Genomic DNA, 20,019 nt, shown 5'->3' with positions numbered 1-20,019 from the left:
CCCTTTTCTTGTTGCAGATTGTAGTGAGTTCAAACAGGGCTACGCCATGGAAAGGACTAACAGACAATAAGATGTGACAGCCACAGTAGACGTGTGTATGTGTGTGTGTGTGTGTGTGTGTGTGTATGTGTGAGTGTGTGTGCACACATGGACCACATCCTGGGGTAGTGGCTGGTTACTGATGTGTGTGTTGGGGTAAGTGGGCGGTTTAGGTAGTATAGGCTGCACAAATCGGCTGCTGCTCGGCCTCAGTGTCCCTGTCCCTGGTCCTGATAATGAGAGAGCTTTGTGACTGCAAACTGTGTACGAACACATTCCCGCAACTCACACACACTCACACACACACACACACACACACACACACACACACACACACTCACATAGGCTGCAGGCCAGTGCAGTCTTATGTGTGTCTCAGTGTGTGAGCGACCCTGTCTGTCTGTGTGATAATGACTCTCTAATGAGCGCTGCTGTTAGCACATTAAAGAGACAGGCTTCAGAGCCCTCCCTGTGTGTGTATGTGAGTGTGTGAGTGTGTGTGTGTGTGTGTCTGTCTGTCTTAGTGCGAGTATCATGTAAAGCAAATCTATTAAAGTAACCATTGAAGTAAAGTCTGTGTGCGTGTGTTCACCCTCACTTATCTGGGGATAACCGTTCACACAGTATGCAGAACTGATCATTGTTTTGCATTTTGGGGTTTTTGTTTCGTTTTTTCGCCCACAGGTTCATGCTCACTCAGATCACGTTGCCAAACTTTAGAAAACCAAGTTCCTGCGTCAGGAAGCAAGTTCAACTCTCCGGTCCAGTTCTCTGTGGTTTACCAGGTGATCCTCCTGGACATCCTTCATCACACAGAGCTGGTTATTAGATAGATCAGTTCAACTCATGTTTTACCAGAACATGGTCTGTGCAGCGACCAGCACAAACAAGCGTTCAGTGTTTCCTGACGGTGAAATTGGCTGCGCTTCTCTGTGTGGCATTTTGTTGCCTAACGCGGAGCATGTGGTTCAAAGGTGGGAGGAGAGGCGCAAACAGATGGGAGGTTTATTCAGATTAGGCAGCAGCGAGTGTCTGGTATTATACTGTAAAAACGTGCCATAGATGTTATGTTATGAGATAGACGTCTGTTTCTGGCCTCGTCTGCTGACTTTAGGAACTAATTATCGGAGCAAACGTGCAGCAATGACAGAGTAATGTAGAGAAACTGATTTAATTAAACAATCTCCACCCAGTAGGTGCCTGTAAATCAGCATGTCATCACCTCAGTCTGCTTGTCCACAGCTGCTTTGTAGTATATGTACATTTTCCCCCTTCACTTCATTAAATCCCTGCAGCATGTGAAGGCAGCAGGACACAGACTGCATGTTTGTGCCATGCCTGAGCTCAGCAACCATTACGCTCCGCTGTCCGCTGTGTTTACCTTCGTTATCACATGGAAATGACAGCAGGCTGCGGGTGCCATGTGGCTCACAGCTGCGCATCAATTCTGTGCGTCATTTCATGTTTTATTCTTGAATTTCATTGCAAGACAAACGCTACTACACCAGAGTCTGGTCTCTTGCACACGGAGCAGATACTGTTTCTGCTATTTGCAGCAGTTCCTCTAAATAGAATAAAATCAGTATTAGTGTATATGTTTGGTTTTTCCCATTATAAGTCCAGTTCTACATTAACAAATATCACGATTCACATTATGATGCAAAATGATGCTCATAATGTTCCTCCATTTGGTTTTTACCCAGTCTTATTTTCTCCAAAAGTGCTCTCTCTTTAAATGTTTTTTACTTTGTGCTACCTGTGATTTTATTTTCCTTTTCTGTTGTCTCTTTCATCTGTTTGGGTGTAAAGCAGTTTATGTTGCTTTTCATGCATGAATTGTACTATAGGAATGAAGTTCACTATTACTATTATTATTATCAGTTCTTCGGGTTTGTCCTTTGAATTTGTGTTCAGAAAACATTGATGACAACATGTTTCAATCATATCCCAAAGGATGAACTCTCATTTTGTCATTCATTCATTTATTCTTTCCTCTTGTTCTGATGATTTTTTTTTTTTCATACATTTTCCCTCCATTTTGTCCAGGAACAGATGGTGTACCCTGTCATATGAATGAAGCTCAGAGAAGCTTTTCATTCTGTTTTTATTTTCTATTTTTACACAGTGTCACTCTGTCTATACTTATTGACAACACAGTCATTATGATTGAGACGGTGTTTGAGTCTCTTTTCTTCAAAACAGATCCATCTCCAAGCTACTGTGGGATCCAATTTAAAGTCACATTTTCTCTTATTTTTCTGTTTTCTCATCCTTTCTTTGTCTCCTCTTTTCCCCTCTGCAGCAGTACTTCAATCTCCTCATCATAACAGACGGCGTCATCAGCGATATGGACGAGACGCGTGACGCCATCGTACAGGCGTCCAAGCTTCCCATGTCCATCATCATCATCGGTGTGGGCAACGCAGACTTTGCTGCCATGGAGTTCCTGGATGGAGACGCCAGTGTTTTGAGGTCCAGCACAGGAGAAGAGGCCGTGCGGGACATTGTGCAGTTCGTCCCTTTCAGGGATTTCCGAAATGTGAGTATTGAAATAGAAACTCCAGCTATGAAGTGATCGATTTATTGGTTGTTAAATCAATGTCCTCCAAATATTTAAAATGTTGATAAAACAATAAAAAGCAGATTTGATTGACAGTTTGTCTTACAGCATGATCAGATACACAAACTGTTGTGTGGTTCTGATTCATTCATGATACGTAATCATTGAGTTGACCAATCAAAGAGGAACTATGTAAGGCAAGGCAAGGCAAGGCAATTTTATTTGTATAGCCCGTTTTTACAAACAGTTTGTCTCAAAGGGCTTTACATGGCATCGTAACAACATCCTCTGTCCTTAGACCCTCACATCCACTGAGGAAAAACTCCATGGAAACCCTTTTAACAGGGAAAAATCGGAGAAACCTCAGGGTGAGCAACAGAGGAGGGATCCCTCACCAGACGTGCAATAGATGTTGTTACAGACAAGAAAACAGTTTACAGTTTATGTCACAGAATGTGCGAAATATGGAAATGTTAGCAGGAGTTGATGAAGGCAGCCTCTGGTGGGGGGGGGGGGGGGGACTGGGTGGTAGACTGGTCCATGGGAAGGGAGGGGAGGCCGGTCTAAGTCTAAGTCTTGTCGCTTTTCTGCTGTTTTGCTAACCCTCCTCCCGGCCATGTGCATTTGTTTACAACGAAGCCCGTGCAAAAATCAATCAGTAGAGCTGTAGATAACATTATATATCATATACGATGTTACAATGTGTATCTCTGCGTAGTCTTATCGGTCATGTGATTACGGCTTACGGGGCGCGTTTATGGCGCGGTGCGCAGAGACGATCTTGCAAGGTTGGTGAATAGTGTTAAATAGTGTCAAAGGAAACAAAGTGTCTTTCAGCTGGACGAGTTAATGCTCATGTTCAACAGAAGAAGAAAAGTTAAAAAGGAAAACATGGACCGGTTTAAAGCCACAAGTCCTGAAACTAAATCCCATTGAAAACCTCTTTGGAGAGAATTTGTTTTATTCCACTATTAATCCAGTTGTTTTTTTCAGTCACCTTGGACATTGTATTGAGCTATATAATATTGGTTTGTTTCTAAATATATTCTGAATTGTATACTCATAATTCATGGTTGCCAGTGATTTTGACCAGTACAGTACCTGTGCAATACTCACCATTCGAATGTGCAGTATCGCCATTATGCTGTGCAATTTTTCGTAATAATCCATACTATACTTAGTAACTTATTTTATCTTATGATACATAGATTTATTATTTATTATTGGAATTTATCTTTCGTATTTTTTGTTTTATCTTTTTAATCTATGCATATGTTTGCACTGAAGGAGAGCTCTTAATCTCATTGTACATGTGTATAGTGACAATAAAGGCAATCTATTCGATTCTATTCTGATGACATGATGTCATGCTGTCACGCTGTGAATGTGTTACCAAACGGCAGCCTGTTGCTCACACACACTCAACACCGTAGCTGCTCTCACACACACACACACACAAGATGTGTGAGAGGAGGTAGCTGGTTATCTCAGACTCAATAGAGACACTGTTGGTGTGTGTGTGTGTGTGTGTGTGTGTGTGTGTGTGTGTGTGTGTGTGTGTGTGTGTGTGTGTGTGTGTGTGTGTGTGTGTGTGTGTGTGTGAGCGAGTGAGTGTACTTAATGTAACGACAGCACACAGGATAATTAGTGTGTGCACATTTTCAGACACAGAAAAAAGTAATTTAGTGCGTTTTTGTCTTTTTTGTAGGTTTTGTGTGTGTGCGTGTGTGTGGGCTGGTAGTGGGCAAGCTGACTTCCTTTGTTGTGGGAGGAACAGACAGTGTTTGTTGGCCTCGTTCCAGTTTGTTAGTGGGAGGGTGAGAGACAGCAACAGGCAGAACAGAGGAAATGGATTAATGAGTGACCTGAAATGACGAGCTGTGCTGGCAGACAAACTTTTACTACAAATTATCTTCATGAAGTTGGTGCAGTCGGTGGTGAGCAGCTTGAAAGTTGGTAGCTATTGTAATAACATTTGTTAGAAGTGAAATTGTTCCTTGTCTGCTGTGGGATGTGAACCTGATTCAAAGACCCGTTCATGAGAGTGACAATTATAGAAAAACAATTTTAAGTATTTATGTATAAATTTGTTTTGAAATATGATCAGATATAAAATTTAGGTTACAATAATTATGAACAAACTATTTTAAAGCAGAAGTAAGCAATATATTTGTGTTAATATAAGTCTTAAATAGTTATATCTTCCGACAGCAATCACTTACATAGAGTGTTTGGACCGAAACACGGGTCTGTCAGTCACTCTGCTCTGCTCTGAGCCCAGGAGAAAACTTTTATCGTATCCTACAAGTTTTATCCAATGAGGAGAGAGAACGGCATGAAGGGCTGTGTGTGCAGCCAAGGGATGCGCGTGAATGTGGCGACGTAGGGACGAGGAACAATAGATCCATGACGAGGGCGGGGGCTGCTAACTCCATCGGCTGACAAGACGTTATGGTGCGTTCAAGGCAACTCGTAACTCGTGTTTTTCTGACCTGTGAAGTCGTACCAGTTCTATCTGGTACGAGTTCACGGGTCGGAAGTTACGAGTGGCCGTTATAGTGACTTTCACAGGTAAAACAGGTCGGAAAAACACGAGTGGGTTGCCTGGAACGCTACAAAGTCGTAAGTTGTGACTTGAAGCTGTAACTTACGGTTTCAAAAGCCTGCCTGGAACGCAGCATTAACCAGAATGACCGGATCGCTTACTTCTGCTTTAACTGATGACACACTTGTAGGGTGGGTTAGAGCTGCCACAACTTATAAAACAACACTTGAATATTTTCATCTGCTAAAGTGAATGATGCCTCAAAAAGAAAAGAGCTGGGCGTCCAGTAGAAATGACTTTAAAAGCACAATGCAGGATTAACAGTGAGGTAACAAAGAACAGCTGGTTGATCAATGGATCAATGGAGCTCCTTAACATCTCTGTTCACGCATCGACCAATCACAAATCATTGAATAGGCATCACTGTACACCTGAGGTTTGCCAAAAAGGGCTTATGGGAAAACACCAATACCATTATCAATACTTTATGTATGTGGCACTTTTCTTCACAAAGTTACAAAGTGAAAAGTAAAACCAGATTTAAAAAATATCCAAGAATAAACTGTTCTTCTCATCTAAACCTGTTGATACTGGATCTGCTCCAAGGATGGATTTTGATGAATCACAGCTCTCCACTCATGATCACTGATGTTGGTGGCTGTGGGTTTTGTTTTTTCTTTCCACAATCTGTTTATTGACATTTTCAAATAAAGGACAAGTACCCAAGAACAAGACTCAAGAAAAACACCAAGGACAAGAAACAGCTTAGCAACATAGAGATGCATGAACAATAAAAATACAAAGTAAAATAATATTTAAAAAAATAAATTTAAAATAAATATATAAATAAGCAGATAACATGAAATAAAATTAAATAAATAGATAAACCTAAACTGTTAAAGCATGAAGCAACAGCTGTCGGCAAGCTCAAGATCCGCCACGCCACAACTCCAACAAGCATGACCACCATCAAATTCATTAGTTCTACTTCCTCAAAAAACCCAGCGTTGTGCACAGGGCCACTAAAACACACTCTTAAACCATGATGATTCTTCTTTACCAGATGTTAGAGGCCTGACCCAAACCATGGAGGAAAAGTTAAAGGGATAGTAGCATTTTTTAAAAGTGGGGTTGTCTGATCTACAAATAGCCCCCAAGTACTTTAATTGCAGTAGAAGACTCTCTGGACTCCTCCCGTTAGCAACGCCAGCCCATAGCCCTGCCCAGAGATTTACAACATACAGTGCTGTGAACAGACCCAAAGAAACGGCCTATTTTCGCGGCCTAAAAGAGGTTTTACGTGAAAAAAAATACACAGTTCCATTGCTCACTATAATATAATTTTTTCCAGCCCTTCAAAGTGTAGGAAAAACACAGTTTTTATTTGGACCTAACCAACTCACGTATCCCTCCGCCCAGGGGTAGCGCCCGCCGATCAGCAGTTGGTTAGCTCCAAATAAAAACTGCATTTTTCCTGCACTTTGAAGGGCTGGAAAAAATTATATTATAGCGAACAATGGAACTGTGTATTTTTTTTTCAGGTAAAACCTCTTTTAGGCCACGAAAATTGGTTGTTTCTTTGGGTCCATTCACAACAATGTATGTTGTAAATCTCTGGGCAGGGCTATGGGCTGGCGTTGCTAACGGGAGGAGTGCAGAGAGTCTTCTACTGCAATTAAAGTACTTAGGGGCTATTTGTAGATCATACAACCCCACTTTAAAAAAAATGCTACTATCCCTTTAATGATGTGTAAATAAACGACCCCATAGATATTTAGTCAACGCAACCATGTAAACAGGTTTAGGTTCATATCCAAAACTTCAATTTTCTCTCATCTTTCCTTTCAGGCGCCCAAGGAGACTCTCGCCAAATCGGTGTTGGCCGAGCTGCCTCAGCAGGTCACACAGTATTTTAAACAGAGGAACGTCCCACCCCTTAACTCGGCACCGGAGTGAGGAGGACGCCAACAGAAGACGAGGAGAGCCCCACGCGCTGTACAATTGGATCGTCAACAAAACCTCTTTTTTTCTCGTTAGCGGCCAACGATATAGGGACTGAACATGTGTACAGTGTATCAGCTGTGAACAAAAATGAGTTGTGGACTTTGAAAAAAAAACAAAAAAAAAAACATTGGAGACATGTCTGCCATTATATTAGCAAAGTTTGTTCTGGTTTAGAGAAAGTTTGGTGAGTTTCCAGTGTGAATCCATCAGAAGTGATATTGTCTGTTTGTTAAAGCTCTTCAGCTCAGATCTATGATGATAATGTGTAAAGGACGTTGCATGTCTACAGTGATGGCAGGTGTCTCCAAATGATTATATGAATATGCAGATGAGACACTGGTCTTCTTTTCTTTTCTTTTTTTTTTAGAGGAATGAAAAATATCTTGATTCATCAGGATGTAGACTTTTTTTAAACTTTTTTTTTTCTTTGCTTTTTGCATGTGTGTCTTGTGACTGGAACCATGTGATACCTACAACTCCTCGGTGTAAAGTCCCTTCTAAGCTGAACTGTTATCAGTGGTTGACTCCTCTCCTGTCGTCGTATGGATCCTTGTCTGGTAGCAGTATCAGGTGAACGCTGCTTTTTTCACGCTCATGAGCGGTGGTGGACCGATCCCGAGCAGAGATGAGAGGCAGGACCGACGATCCTCGATGTTTTTATTTGATTCAGGAGGACAGAGTCAGCGGTGAGTGAGGCCGTCTGTAGTGGTTGTAGCTGTAGCACTAACACACAATAGATGTGGGATACTGTGCAAACTCATTTGGCTGTTATACATATGAGGCTACTTTGTTCGCCTTGTATTTCTTATGACTTTGGTTCACCCCGCATGTTGCCAATATCTATTCACTGTTTACAAACTGATGCTGGTGATCACAAACGCATGATTTTTTTTTCTTTTGAATTATGTATTTAAAAAATGTTGTCAATATTGTAACAAGAAAGAATAGTGAAAGAGCAGGAAGCACCTCAGCGGAGGTTGTTACTGTTTGAGAGTTTTAAGATGAGAAGTTTCTGATATGCATATATATATATATATATATATATATATACATATATATATATCGAATGTATATTTATATGATGCTGTTTATGTTCTGATAAGCCAATGTTTCAGACATGTTTTTAATGTACTTTTTATGCAGTGCTGAATTGTGTACTTAAACTGCTACTATGTGTATTTACTGTGCATCTTTGTACTAAATGTGATATTAATTTTATAAAGTTGTGTCTATTGTCCACACTCAGGTTAATAAACTGAAGAAAACGTCACATATCCTCTGTGTTTCTGTGGATACAAACACATCAGAGAGACTTGAAATGACTGCAAAGAACTTCCCATAGCAGTAAAGTCACAGGTGTAACAATTTAGAAACAACATTAATAGTTGGTTAGTTCATGCACATCTACAGTAAATGAAATAAATGTATAGTTACAACTATATGTAGTGCCATTAATGTAAGAATATTAAAGGGTTTTATCTGTCTTTGGTTGTAAATCTTTTATTTTGATCCTAATTTACTACTTTACGTTAACTCCTGTGCATTCTTAGATTTGAATACATTGAAAGTGTTATGCACAATTTAAATTTCTGAGAATGACGGGTGTTCTGTTGTCCTACTCTTCATGTGAAAACGTCCCCTACATGAATATGTATCACAATAAACAGATATCTCCTTTGCATGCTGAAAATTAAAAAAAGAAAAATGGCTGCACACAAATGTACAACAACCACAAAAAGATAACAATTGGCGACAAACAGGAGAAAATCAAGCTCCCCATTGAAAACGTACTGTAAGAGAAGAAATGGCTGTAGAGAAACAGAGCAGTGGGCGGTGACAAAAAACATTCACACCAGATCTGTGTTTAACTCCACATGACTCAGCTGTGATTTTTTTTTTTTTCTGCTGTTGGTTTTTCTTGGATTGGAGACGTAGTGAATGACACTTTGATGCTACCACTCAAACATAATCAATTCACCTCACACAAAAATGTGGCATCAGAGGAAAATGTGGATTTCTGTGTTTTTGGCACAAACCACCTCAAATACACCGATAATTGATTTTAGCTGCTGGCGTCTTATTTTCATCTAAAAGGCCCCTGTTTGGCTCAAAGCTCAAACCCAAAGCCCCCCCATTTTTTTTTTTTTTTTTGGTGGTGGTGAATTTTGGTTTTTATTATTTGTTGTCATAGCAACTCCTCTCCCCGCTACAGCAGAGGCACTGAGCGTCATCTGTTGGTTTAACAGAGAAACCCATTGCTTCGTTATGAAAGTCGGTGCACTCAGACAAACTGAAATAAAGATAAAATCATCTTCAGTCTGTGTTTGCAGAGACTTTTAGTCACTCTCAAACACAAACACTGAATTGTTTATGTTGCCTAATGCCACTGAGAGTCTTTATATTTTTCCACATTATCTCATCTTGACTGCCACCCTGTTTTTTCTATCTCAGTCAGCAGCACTGAGCTCAGGCTCCACATGCACCTCGTTCTCCTGCCAAGGTTTTAATGAGGACTGAATACACACCCCAGAATCCAATTACCTGCATTAGTTTTGATCAGGTACAGTTTTACACATCCATTTTATGGCTCTTGTCGACCTGGCACTGAGCTTCATCTCTTCATCTTTTTTAACCTGTTAAAAAAAAAATTTAAAAAAATTGGCAGACTTTATGAAGAGTGACTGACAGCATAATTAGCTTTCATCTTTCAAGCTAACTTTTAAAGGAAGGCTTTCTGTGATAAGATATTTAGTTTGGTTTCTCCCTCCCTTATTCTTCCTGCAGGTCTAACATGTCCCTCTGTGAGCAGGCAATGAAATTAAAAGATGACTGTGCCATGAAAAGCACCTGTGGCCTTACAGCGTATTTGATGGGCTAATTAGATTCTCTAATATTGTAGAGGACTGAGATTTTTGTGTATGCAGGTCTAGTTTTTATACACAACCTGAATTCAGAACTAATTCTTAAAATGAGCCAGCACATCTGTGTCTTTGTGATGCAGGATTTGATCTCTATTACATTTTCTATTCTGCCTCTAATAATAATACTGTTCCACAGACAGTATATAATATTATTGATACTGAAACATCATATAAAATTCAGCAATGTGAGGTATGGGACCTTTATTTCTGAGAACCCAGTTCACAGCTTTGTTCATTTTCATTTATCCCTGATCCCCAACGTTTCATCTTAATTACATGTAGCTATTTACATTTCTAACACGCTAACGCTATGAAGTCGTAAATGTTAAATCTGATCATCCTCCGTGTTGTCATTATTAATGTGTTAGTATACTGAATATTAGCAGTTGCAGCTAGTAACCAAACCAAAAAAACACATTAACATAGATATTGACGCATTGCATTTAGGTCTGTTTTCATTTGTACGCAATAGGCCTCTTGGGGAACAGTACTAAGAACAATTTGTCTTAAGAGGTCAGAGGTCAGAAGCAGGTTTATTGCAGCACTGGTGACATTTTCTCCACAAGATATTGCACATCGAAACGTGTTTACAAGCAGCACGTGTGAAAAGAAGTTATATAAATCCTCTGGTGGCTCCAAAGTGACCTGAATGAAGTCCAATCAATCACCTCGAGAGACGTCACTGAAAGGCCCCACTGGGGGTTTGGACCACAGTGTGTTGTGAGCCCTTTATAGGTCTCATGACAAATCTGGGGCAAACTACAACAAGATAAGGATTCAGGTTTCTGAGCATTGTCTAACTTTGGGGTTTTATTGTGGAATATTTGATACTTTTAAATCTCTTCAAATAAAATGCCCTAAAACCTGTGATGTTTACACATGTGAAGATTAAACCAACTGAAATTGTTCAAAAACCGCTGACAAACACTGAATTAATGTAGTGTATTCACCTTCGTCCTGTTTCACTGATACATTACATAAATATTCGATGCAACTTCTGATTATTCCCTTCACCAACCCAGGTGACTGAGAAAGTTAGCATTATGCTAGTTGTATTTCCTGCTTGTATTGTATGTTTAATGAATTTTTATCAGCATAACTGAAATATAACTATTACATATCAATGAGCTTAAAATAGGTTAATGAGGTTAGTTTGTGACCCTCAGACATCTTAGCGCTTTCCTTTTTCCAGTCTTTCTGCTAAGCTACGTTAGCTGGCTTTTAGCATAGAGATTTTTTTAAAAAGTGACATTGACCTCCTCTTCTATGAGCAAGGAGCAAATAAGTGCCCCATCTCAACTCATTCGGAGGAGGCGATGTGAACATAGCAGAGTTTTATTACCAAGGATGGTGAGGACGATGCGCTTCACCTCCTTTAATAATAAAGAATAATAAACAAATACAGAATACCAGTACACATAATTTCACCCTCCAAAAATCACTAGAAATGGAAATAATCCACTGAGACACAACAGTGGAGGTGGCACCCATCATTCATGGGGAGAGGATTAAAATGAAGACCATCTCCTATTTATAACTGGACCCTGATATTTTCACATCTCAGCCCAGGGCAAATATAATAGGTGTCTCTCTCGCTCTCACACACACATACACACACAAATCCACACAGTAAACACAGAGTACAAGGGGAAGCTCTTTATTTTCCTCTGCTCAGACTTTGACAAACAAAACAAAACAAAGCTCCAGCGTCTGAGACAGCAGCAAATAAGTCCAGCATCTTTCCAGCATGATGTCACTTTGGAAACAAACTTCCGACAAGGAAAACACATCACATCACACAAATAAAACGTCATTCAAACTTTTTCGCATTTCACCCAAAGAGAGGAAGGAAGAGTGTGTCCTGCCCCGGCTCTCTCTCTCTCTCTTTCTCTCCTCTGCTAAAAAAGATGTGAGTCATGTGACACAGTCTAAAGCAGTCTCTTCCTTGCTCCACAGCTGTCAATCACTGTTCCCTCAGCCAATAGCACAGCTTGCAGTCGCTGTGGCTTGAGTTGGGAGGGGGATGTAGGGAGGGGGCAGGATGTCGTCAGGGTAGGCAGTGCGGGATTGGTTGCTCGGCTTAAACTGTGAGATGTGATTAAGGGAAGGAAGGATGGAGGTGTCATGTTTAAGTGCCACAATAGCAACAAAAGAAAACACAAATAGATAAATAGATAGATACATAGATTTAATTTAGAATAGAGTTTAAATTGGTTTACATGTAACTTTTTGTTAAGTTTATATTACTGGGCTGGAATTTGACTGGCGACAAAGAGCAACAGTTAAACTCACAGCTGTGAAAACAACAGGAATACTGAAAATATCTGTTTACTGTGTGTTCCCAGTGTATGACTCTAGTATGATATGAACCTGTAGGTTTGTTCCTGTAACAGTACAGTATATATATATATATGTGTGTGTGTGTGTGTGTGTGTGTGTGTGTGTGTGTGTGTGTATATATGTGAGTGTATGTGTGTGTGTCTATCTGTAAGCCCTGCTGAGCCGGGGGTACGGCAACATGATTGCGTCCACGCTACCTTCGCTGTCCGAGCTGCTGTCAGAGTCGCTGCTGCCAGAGTAAACCCACAGTCCTGGTAAAACGCCGACGCACACGGCCGCCGACGGCAGGTGTAACACACTTTGACTGGAGCTCAGGGGAGCAGAGGGCGTCTTCGCCGTCAGGCCGGGGACTGTTTGCTGCTCTTCAGCTCCCCCTGCTCCTCCTCCTGCTCCTCCCTCCTGTTCTAAACAGCACAACACACTGTCAGACTCGGGGCGCAAACACCCACACAGGCTCTTCTGAGAGAGGCCAGGGGTAAAAACTTGGAGAGGTGAAACTTTGACGTTTGCAGATAAAGTAAAAACAGGTAATAACGTGTATTTAAGGTGATGGAAATGTTGTCCTATGTTCCCAAGTTCACAGATAACATCAGGTGAACGTAGATTTAAACACAAGGCTGTTTTCAGTGGTTTTAGAATTAATATATTATTGTAAATGCTGTCAAAAGGATCTGAGATCTGACCTGCATCAGTCAGCTAAACAGTGATCTGTGTGAGGTGTATGACTCAGCCTCAGGCCACAGCCCACCTGTGTGTTTGTCTCCGTTTCCTGTTGTCGTTGTTGAGATTTCCACTTTCTGTTTCTTACTGGTGTCTGATGACTGGGAGGAACTGGGAGAGAGGACAGAGAGATTTCAAAGACGATTTAAAGATCCTCTAATCAATATCCCATGTGGACAACAAAAGGTAAAAAAAAAACCCTAATCCTTACCCGTTACACAAAGTGACACAAGCTCACCCAACGTATCGTTTTTGTTTTGAGGCCAACAACTTTAATGTTGCTGTTAGCAGTTAGCTGGTAAAAATAACAGCACATTTTAGCAGCTAGAGAAAACTTTTCTTCTTTTCTTTATCAGATGAACCGTAACACAAGTGCAGATTAGTTGTTGCTCGTTATTTGCTGTATACTGTATAAATCCAAACGTGTTTTTCGCATGAACTTGGTTCAGCTTTACATTGTCCTAAAAGTGGCAAAAACTTTTTAAAATACACGATAACAAAAGTGTGAGCCTACCTGCGTCTCTTCACAGCTCCAGCCAGTAAATGGGCCTGAGACAGGTGGCTGGTCCTCTGCTCTGACCCAGAATGCTTTGCAGCCGCCTTCTTTTCAGGCTCTCGGCGGCTTTCAGTGGATGCCTGCTTCACTCGAGCGCTGTGACAATACAGAGTTAAGGCGAATAAACCATAAAGGCCCCTTGGAGAGGGGGCGGGGGGGTTGTCAGGGGCAATAAGAAACATATAACACATTCAGCGGCAGTCAGTTCTGCAAGTTACATTCAGTCCCTTCACGTCTCTGCTGGAAAAAAGTGACATAGTTCTGAGAAGCTAAGAAAAGCTGTCGGAGACAGAGTGAGGAAATGAGTGACAGAGAGTGACACAGATAAAGAGGCTAAAACTAGAACAGAAGACGGACGGAGCTCAGGAGACGTGAAATAAGGCCGAGAAGCCGAGACAGAGGGACGTGGACAAGTTGGAAGACAAGAGGGACGAGGACAAGAAGACGAGCTGGTGTAGAATTAGAGAGTAGATATGTGAGGTGCAGATGAACGGTCCTGATGTTTTCATCAGGCCCACACCCGTGTGTCTGCACGGACTTTGTGTTCGCAGCAGCAGGTGACTGCTTTTACTCGTCACCGTAGTTACCAGCCTATGATACAGTTTCCACGACAACACATTCTCCTCATCTGCAGACAGAACTGTCTGTCAGAAACCTGTCTTTCCGCAAAGATGAAAAGAGAATGACAGAGGAGAACGGATGAAAAGCAGCAACATGCATTCAGAAAAACTACTGGACGTACAGAGAAATGTGGACGTGCAAGAATTTCATCAGACTGTGTAAATCAGGTGATTTGTCCTGAAGAAGAAATTATAGGTCGTTTTTCATTCAAACTAGTCACAGTATTACTGCAACTAAGATGTAATGTAATTAAGATCTTCCTGTAATGAATCACACCCATTAATGTTAAGATATTAATGTTCTATCCCATGAGTACTCAGTAATCATTACCACGAATATCACACCCATATTTTAACTTCACGTTCATATTAATCTCAACTACACACCTGTAAAGTTTTGTGACTGTTTTTCTTTTTTTTGTGACACACACAGACTCAGCAGGAGAAACAAAACCAGTCGTGTTATCCTGATTGTGATAATAAAGTTGCTCATGTTGACAGATGTCACAGTTGGTGACAAGAGCCTCTCATTGTTCTAGATCAGGAGTGACTGACACTGAGACACTGTGATCTGTGAGTTACGGCAGGGTCTACGACCTGTCCTCCTGCCTCTGGAGCTTTTAATGGGACCACAACCACTTCCCAGTAAAGTTTCACGACTGTAGTGAATATATCAAATATTCTGTATGGTGCAGAGCACAGGAAATGGGCTTTAATGCAGAGAGACTGGGTTACGATGACAGAAATAGGGGTACTGGCCTCGAAACATCCACTTTCTGTCTGGCTACTACTGTCAGGAGTAAAGGGCAACACAAAAATGACAAAATGATGTGAGTTCCTCGTTTCCATCATCCTTACTGCAGCTGTCAGCAGGACAGAGAAGTCACTTAAAATAAACCTCCTCTCAACAAACAAACCAGGGGACATGAACACAACGCGAGGCTGAGTGAATGAAGTCAAACTAAACTCAATTTCAATCTGGTGTTTTGACAACAGCAAGAAAAAAAAGCCTAAATCGCAGAGACATGGCTCAGAGTTACTCTGCCCTTCAGACGAGGCTGGAGCACAGAAATACATCTACTGCTTATACACAGAGCCGTTCGTGTGCAGCACTGTGCTTCTCTCATGAGCATAGATTGCAGTTTAGAAGGTGTTGAGTGTGTGTATGCGTGTATAATGTATGCATGTGTGTGTATGTAATGTATGCATGACACACTCCCAGCAGAGGCTCGACTGTGGTGGAGACATGCCTGATTCTGCCAGTACACATAAAGCTGCTTATCATACACAAACCGAGAGAGTCTCCCATGTTGGCAGCGTGTGTGACCTTCAACTGCATGAAGAGCAGAGAGTTACAGGAAAACTGCCTCACTGCTTCACTAAAGCAGGAATCTCAAGACTTGGTCAGACCGTCAGAGAACAGAGAGTGTTAATGATCTGCTGCTACATCACAGTTGTTATATTTTTTGTAGTTTTTGCAGGACGTCTGGCTCTTATCATTTGGCTCTTAATTTCATACATTTTAAAAGCTTGATTTGTACCTTATATTTCAACAAAATCATCATCAACAATGAATTTAAAGAACACAGATATTTTAGCCTGACTTTCAGGAGTTTGAGGTCGAACTCTTACACATACTAACAATTTTTTATTGCCTTCAATGTACTAAGCTGTCAAACTATCTCTGCTCAGCTTCATGCATGGGTTGAAGCTTCAGTTATTTTATCATTTCATAACAATATTCTTTGGTACTTGGCTTTAATGCACAGAAAATCCTCTAAAAAGTATTCTAGCTAAAGATAAACAAACAGTAGATCAGTGTTTCTCATCTCCTCTTCGATCCATTACATTAAGTATTGTAAGATGTTAAAACCCGAGGGGATTTGAAGCGTCATCTTTCTGGGGATCCCCACTCCTCGACTCCCAAAGGTCTCTAAAACATCGACTTGTTGTGTGAGGGCAAATTACATCTTTACTAGAGCAGTGATAATTTATTAACCTCTATCAGCAGCAAGTAGTAACTGCATCAACACTAACAGACTCTCTGGCACAGCTGATACCGCCCACTCTAACACGTACTGTAGCCTGTGACTGACACAAACAATGAAGTCGTGTTTCAGTGGACGGCGGGTGCTTCTGTTTCCAGACAGCATCTTCAAAGGAGGCTGCAAGGTGAGTTCGGCACCTGACAGAGTTAGCATTAATTTACCAATGACACATTTTGCCTTAGCGGGCTAATTTTAGCATCACATTAAAGATGTGTGGATCAGGTTTGTATTACATTCTTAAGGCGTGTGGGTGAAGAAATGCATCTTCTTTGGAAAGTAGCTCTTTGACTGAGATGTTCTGCAATGAATCTGGTCACACAGTGGCACTCTCGCAAATTTCAATATAATTTCAGCATCTGTTTTCATTTGAAATATTGTGTATGTACTGAACCTGAGATATATTATATATATTACAACTCTAAGGTTTCAAATTGTGATGAAAGTCTAGCTTTGTACGCTGACGTAGCGTAGCGACCACTGTAGCGCACTAAAAATTGATTTGAATTTGTTTTGATTTGAAAATGGGGGATAACAGATTACCATATTTGGGAAAACAAACACCAAGTGATAACAGCTAATTGATTTTTTTCACATACACAAACACTTGAAAAAAAGGATATTCTGTACTCCAGCAGTTCCTGCTTCTCCTCGTCCCTGCGTTGCTTCTCCACCAGGCACTGTTGCCGGGAGACCTCGTCCAGGAAGCTGCTCTCATCCTCGTCCAATCCTCTCACCATGTTCCCTGTCACCATGGAAACAAACATGCTCTCAACACATGGCAGGAGATGGCTTGCTGTTTTTTTTCTTTTTTTTTTCCAGAAAACAAACTGTAATAATCTGCTTTAAATCCATGCACAAGTGACCATCGTGTAAGAAGAAAACCCTGAAATCAGGCAGAGCATTTGGCAGACGTGAGACATGTTTTCAACATGCTAACAATTATTTTGAATGCTCTGACTGAATGAGTGCGTGCTCTCTACAAATTAATCTCTTTACTACAATCATTTAAGCAGTGTTTATAAATGAATGACATGATGTGTCCTTGCGTTGCTGTGAATCTGCCATCTGCCAGTGAAAAATTTAAAACACATCCATATTGTTATGATTAAGCTGCGGTAAATAAATAGCGGAACATGTTACAAAAGTAGGTATATCTTCAGAAATAACCTGTAAGCCGCACTGCAGCAAAGTTGTGAGTGATCATCATCTAACAGAGGCCTCAACTTACTTAATCTTAACTCTAATTTATGTTGCATGTATGTGATATTTAATTTATACTTTGTGTCCGTTTCTGTATTTCATGCATATTTTCTCCAGGTAAAGGCCCAAATGATATCAGACAAACAGGTGAACGGGACCCACTGAATTTGAATTGCTCCTCAAATTCGTCCTGCTTCTTGTCTTTCTGCTCCTGCAGTCGCTCGAAGAGGGAACGTGCATCATACTCCTCCTCTGGGGCCTCTGGAGAGTAGAGCACACAAACATACAGTAGACATAGATGTTCACGCAGCTTTTAGAGGCGTGATGCATTTTGGATGACTGTATAAACATATTCTTACCCTCTGGGTCGTCAGGTTTTCTGACTTTCTCCCATTCCTCTTGTCTCTTCTTTCTCTTCTCATCGAGCTCTGTCTCAGACACAAACTTCCTGCTGAGGTCGACGCCTGCTGCCCCTCCCCCTGCCATCTCAACTGACAAACAAACACATAAACATAGACACTTTACCTTATGCAACATAAATTATTTTTTATTCAAGGCTAGACAAAGTCTATTCCTGCTGGACCCCTATAGACTAAATGGTGTAGAGGTCTTTAGTGTTTTCCCTCTGGGAATCTAAGTGGAAAATCTGTTGATTCAATTGACTTATTCCTTTTTCTACGTGGTTCTGCAAAGTGGGAAGTGGAACAAACCCAATCAATTAAAACTTGGCTTGTGTCCCCTGAGCAATACCACAACCACTGCTACCAACTACTGCACAAAGCCATTATTTGGCAAACTGTACAACAAAACACTTAACATAATCATGGATTGACTCTGCCAAACACTCAACAATATCACTGTAGATGCCACAGACAAATGTAATGCTGCACAGTTAGAGCTTTTTCCACCGTACTGCAAAACAGATCAGGGATTAATCCAGTAGCCTACATTTACATCAACCTATGAATACTTTTGACATGACATAATGTCTCTCACTCGTGCCCCACATCATCACAGGAGAAATCAAATGCAGAAGCTGAACCCAGGTTACCACTCACCAAGTCACATCTCTGAAGTGATCAGTCACGCATGCTAGATAAATACAGGCCTACATGGAAAACCTAGTGATGCCATTTTCTGAATATAGTCACAAAACAGAGGCAAGCTGCAGCATAAAAACAAACATTGATAATAATCTTCTTCTTTTTTTTTTTTTTAATGTCCGCAGTGATATTTAGGCCGTGGCTGGTGATTGTGTAACAGCAACATACACCCAGTGTGATGTAACAATAATGTTCGTGTTTTATCCTATGGTTTTATCACTTTGTGGTGCTGACACACTGCTGCAGTCAGTGAGATCACCAATACAACAACACAACTGCATGTGGGAGACTGTAAATCATCATTGATGGTTTAAATAAAGTTATTTGAAGATGGGAGGGTTGAACTCGACCTGTTGTTGGGTTTTGGCTCTCCCTTGCGGTCATCTTCAAGCCTCGCATGTAATATAGGATTATTTAAGAGATTCACGGGGATACCACGATGGATTTGCGACCAAACAATGACAGATTTACATGAATGGACGGAGAAAACGTTTTTAAATATCTGCTCGATCACTCAGCCACAGCGACAACAACGTCAGCCAATAAACAAGATTAGCAATTCAAGCTAGCTTGGTTTAGCCTATGATACAACAAACAGACAACAAAATTATCTGTCTGGTGTGAATTATTCAGAGCCACTTGCTGTGTGTTTTTGTGTATGGTCGAGTAGTAAATCAGCCAACACGCAGATGCCGTGTGTGTGTGTGTGTGTGTGTGTGTGTGTGTGTGTGTGTGTGTGCGGTGCTGCCTGCTAACAACCCCCCCTCGGCTAACGTTAGCTTCTTTAGCATTCCAGCGAAACGTCACCACCGCCGTTGCCAAGGAAACATCGTGTCATGTTGCTAAGGAAATACATTCTGGTGCAAAACCGCACAGAGAAGAGTTTCGGCTGAACACCGATTCACATTATGTTGAATTTCTGGAGACATTTGATTAAACTTACCAGTCGATACGATACCGCTCCTGCTGCTACCGCTGCTGCAAATCAATGACGTTTTGTGTCACTGTAAAAAATGTCCCGTCACAACTATGGCAATCCTCCACTGTAGTTCCGGTTCGTTTTTGGTTCCTAATTTTGTTATTGCACAGTGCACTTTAATAGATAGGCTATATATCAGGGAGTAAGGGGCAGCTCAGTTTATTTGAGACAAGATGAAATGATCTCGAAAAAGGCATTAAGTTAAACATGCAACACTCCTTTGCAATATTTTAAGCAAAATCAGTGTATTAATTTGGGTTCTCTACAATTTTAGAGTGAAAAAGGGGAAAGCAGCACCCTGCAGATGAATGGGAAACCGGAGACTTGAGGTCTTGGATAACTTTGACCAAGGTATCAGACATCAGACACACTGTGATAGTTTCC

The 20,019-nt window shown here is 41.0% G+C and overlaps 2 protein-coding genes across 2 annotated transcripts in view; one reads left to right on the top strand and one right to left on the bottom strand.

Annotated features, from left to right (window-relative positions):
- Window positions 1-8,418, top strand: part of cpne2 (copine II) — a 41,611-nt gene extending 33,193 nt beyond the window's left edge. The window contains exons 15-16 of the mRNA XM_085779874.1: window positions 2,342-2,578; window positions 6,993-8,418. Coding sequence (XP_085636000.1) covers window positions 2,342-2,578; window positions 6,993-7,100 — 345 coding nt within the window. The 3' untranslated portion in view covers window positions 7,101-8,418. The remainder of the gene's footprint in view (window positions 1-2,341; window positions 2,579-6,992) is intronic.
- Window positions 8,419-12,535: 4,117 nt separating this feature from the next.
- Window positions 12,536-19,711, bottom strand: psme3ip1 (proteasome activator subunit 3 interacting protein 1). Its single transcript, XM_085779873.1, has 7 exons — window positions 19,600-19,711; window positions 17,913-18,044; window positions 17,716-17,814; window positions 16,974-17,095; window positions 13,644-13,783; window positions 13,158-13,240; window positions 12,536-12,813 (listed from the first exon to the last, which is right to left on the bottom strand). Exons 2-7 carry the CDS (start codon window positions 18,037-18,039, stop codon window positions 12,551-12,553), a joined length of 834 nt encoding a protein of 277 aa, XP_085635999.1. The 5' UTR covers window positions 18,040-18,044; window positions 19,600-19,711; the 3' UTR covers window positions 12,536-12,550.
- Window positions 19,712-20,019: the final 308 nt, after the last annotated feature.

This window comes from Trachurus japonicus, chromosome 6 (assembly GCF_045865225.1).
Source record: "Trachurus japonicus isolate A0001 chromosome 6, Traja_1.0".
NCBI lineage: Eukaryota > Metazoa > Chordata > Actinopteri > Carangiformes > Carangidae > Trachurus > Trachurus japonicus.
This window is presented reverse-complemented; position numbering and strand designations above follow the sequence as displayed.

Excerpts from the sequence above, each read along its gene's own strand:
- psme3ip1 (XM_085779873.1), bottom strand. The coding sequence starts at position 18,039 with ATGGCAGGGGGAGGGGCAGCAGGCGTCGACCTCAGCAGGAAGTTTGTG. Across the intron at positions 13,784-16,973 it reads AGGAACTGCTGGAGTACAGA|AGCGCTCGAGTGAAGCAGGC; the intron begins ATATCCTTTTTT and ends CTGTATTGTCAC. Across the intron at positions 12,814-13,157 it reads AAACGGAGACAAACACACAG|AACAGGAGGGAGGAGCAGGA; the intron begins GTGGGCTGTGGC and ends TGTGCTGTTTAG.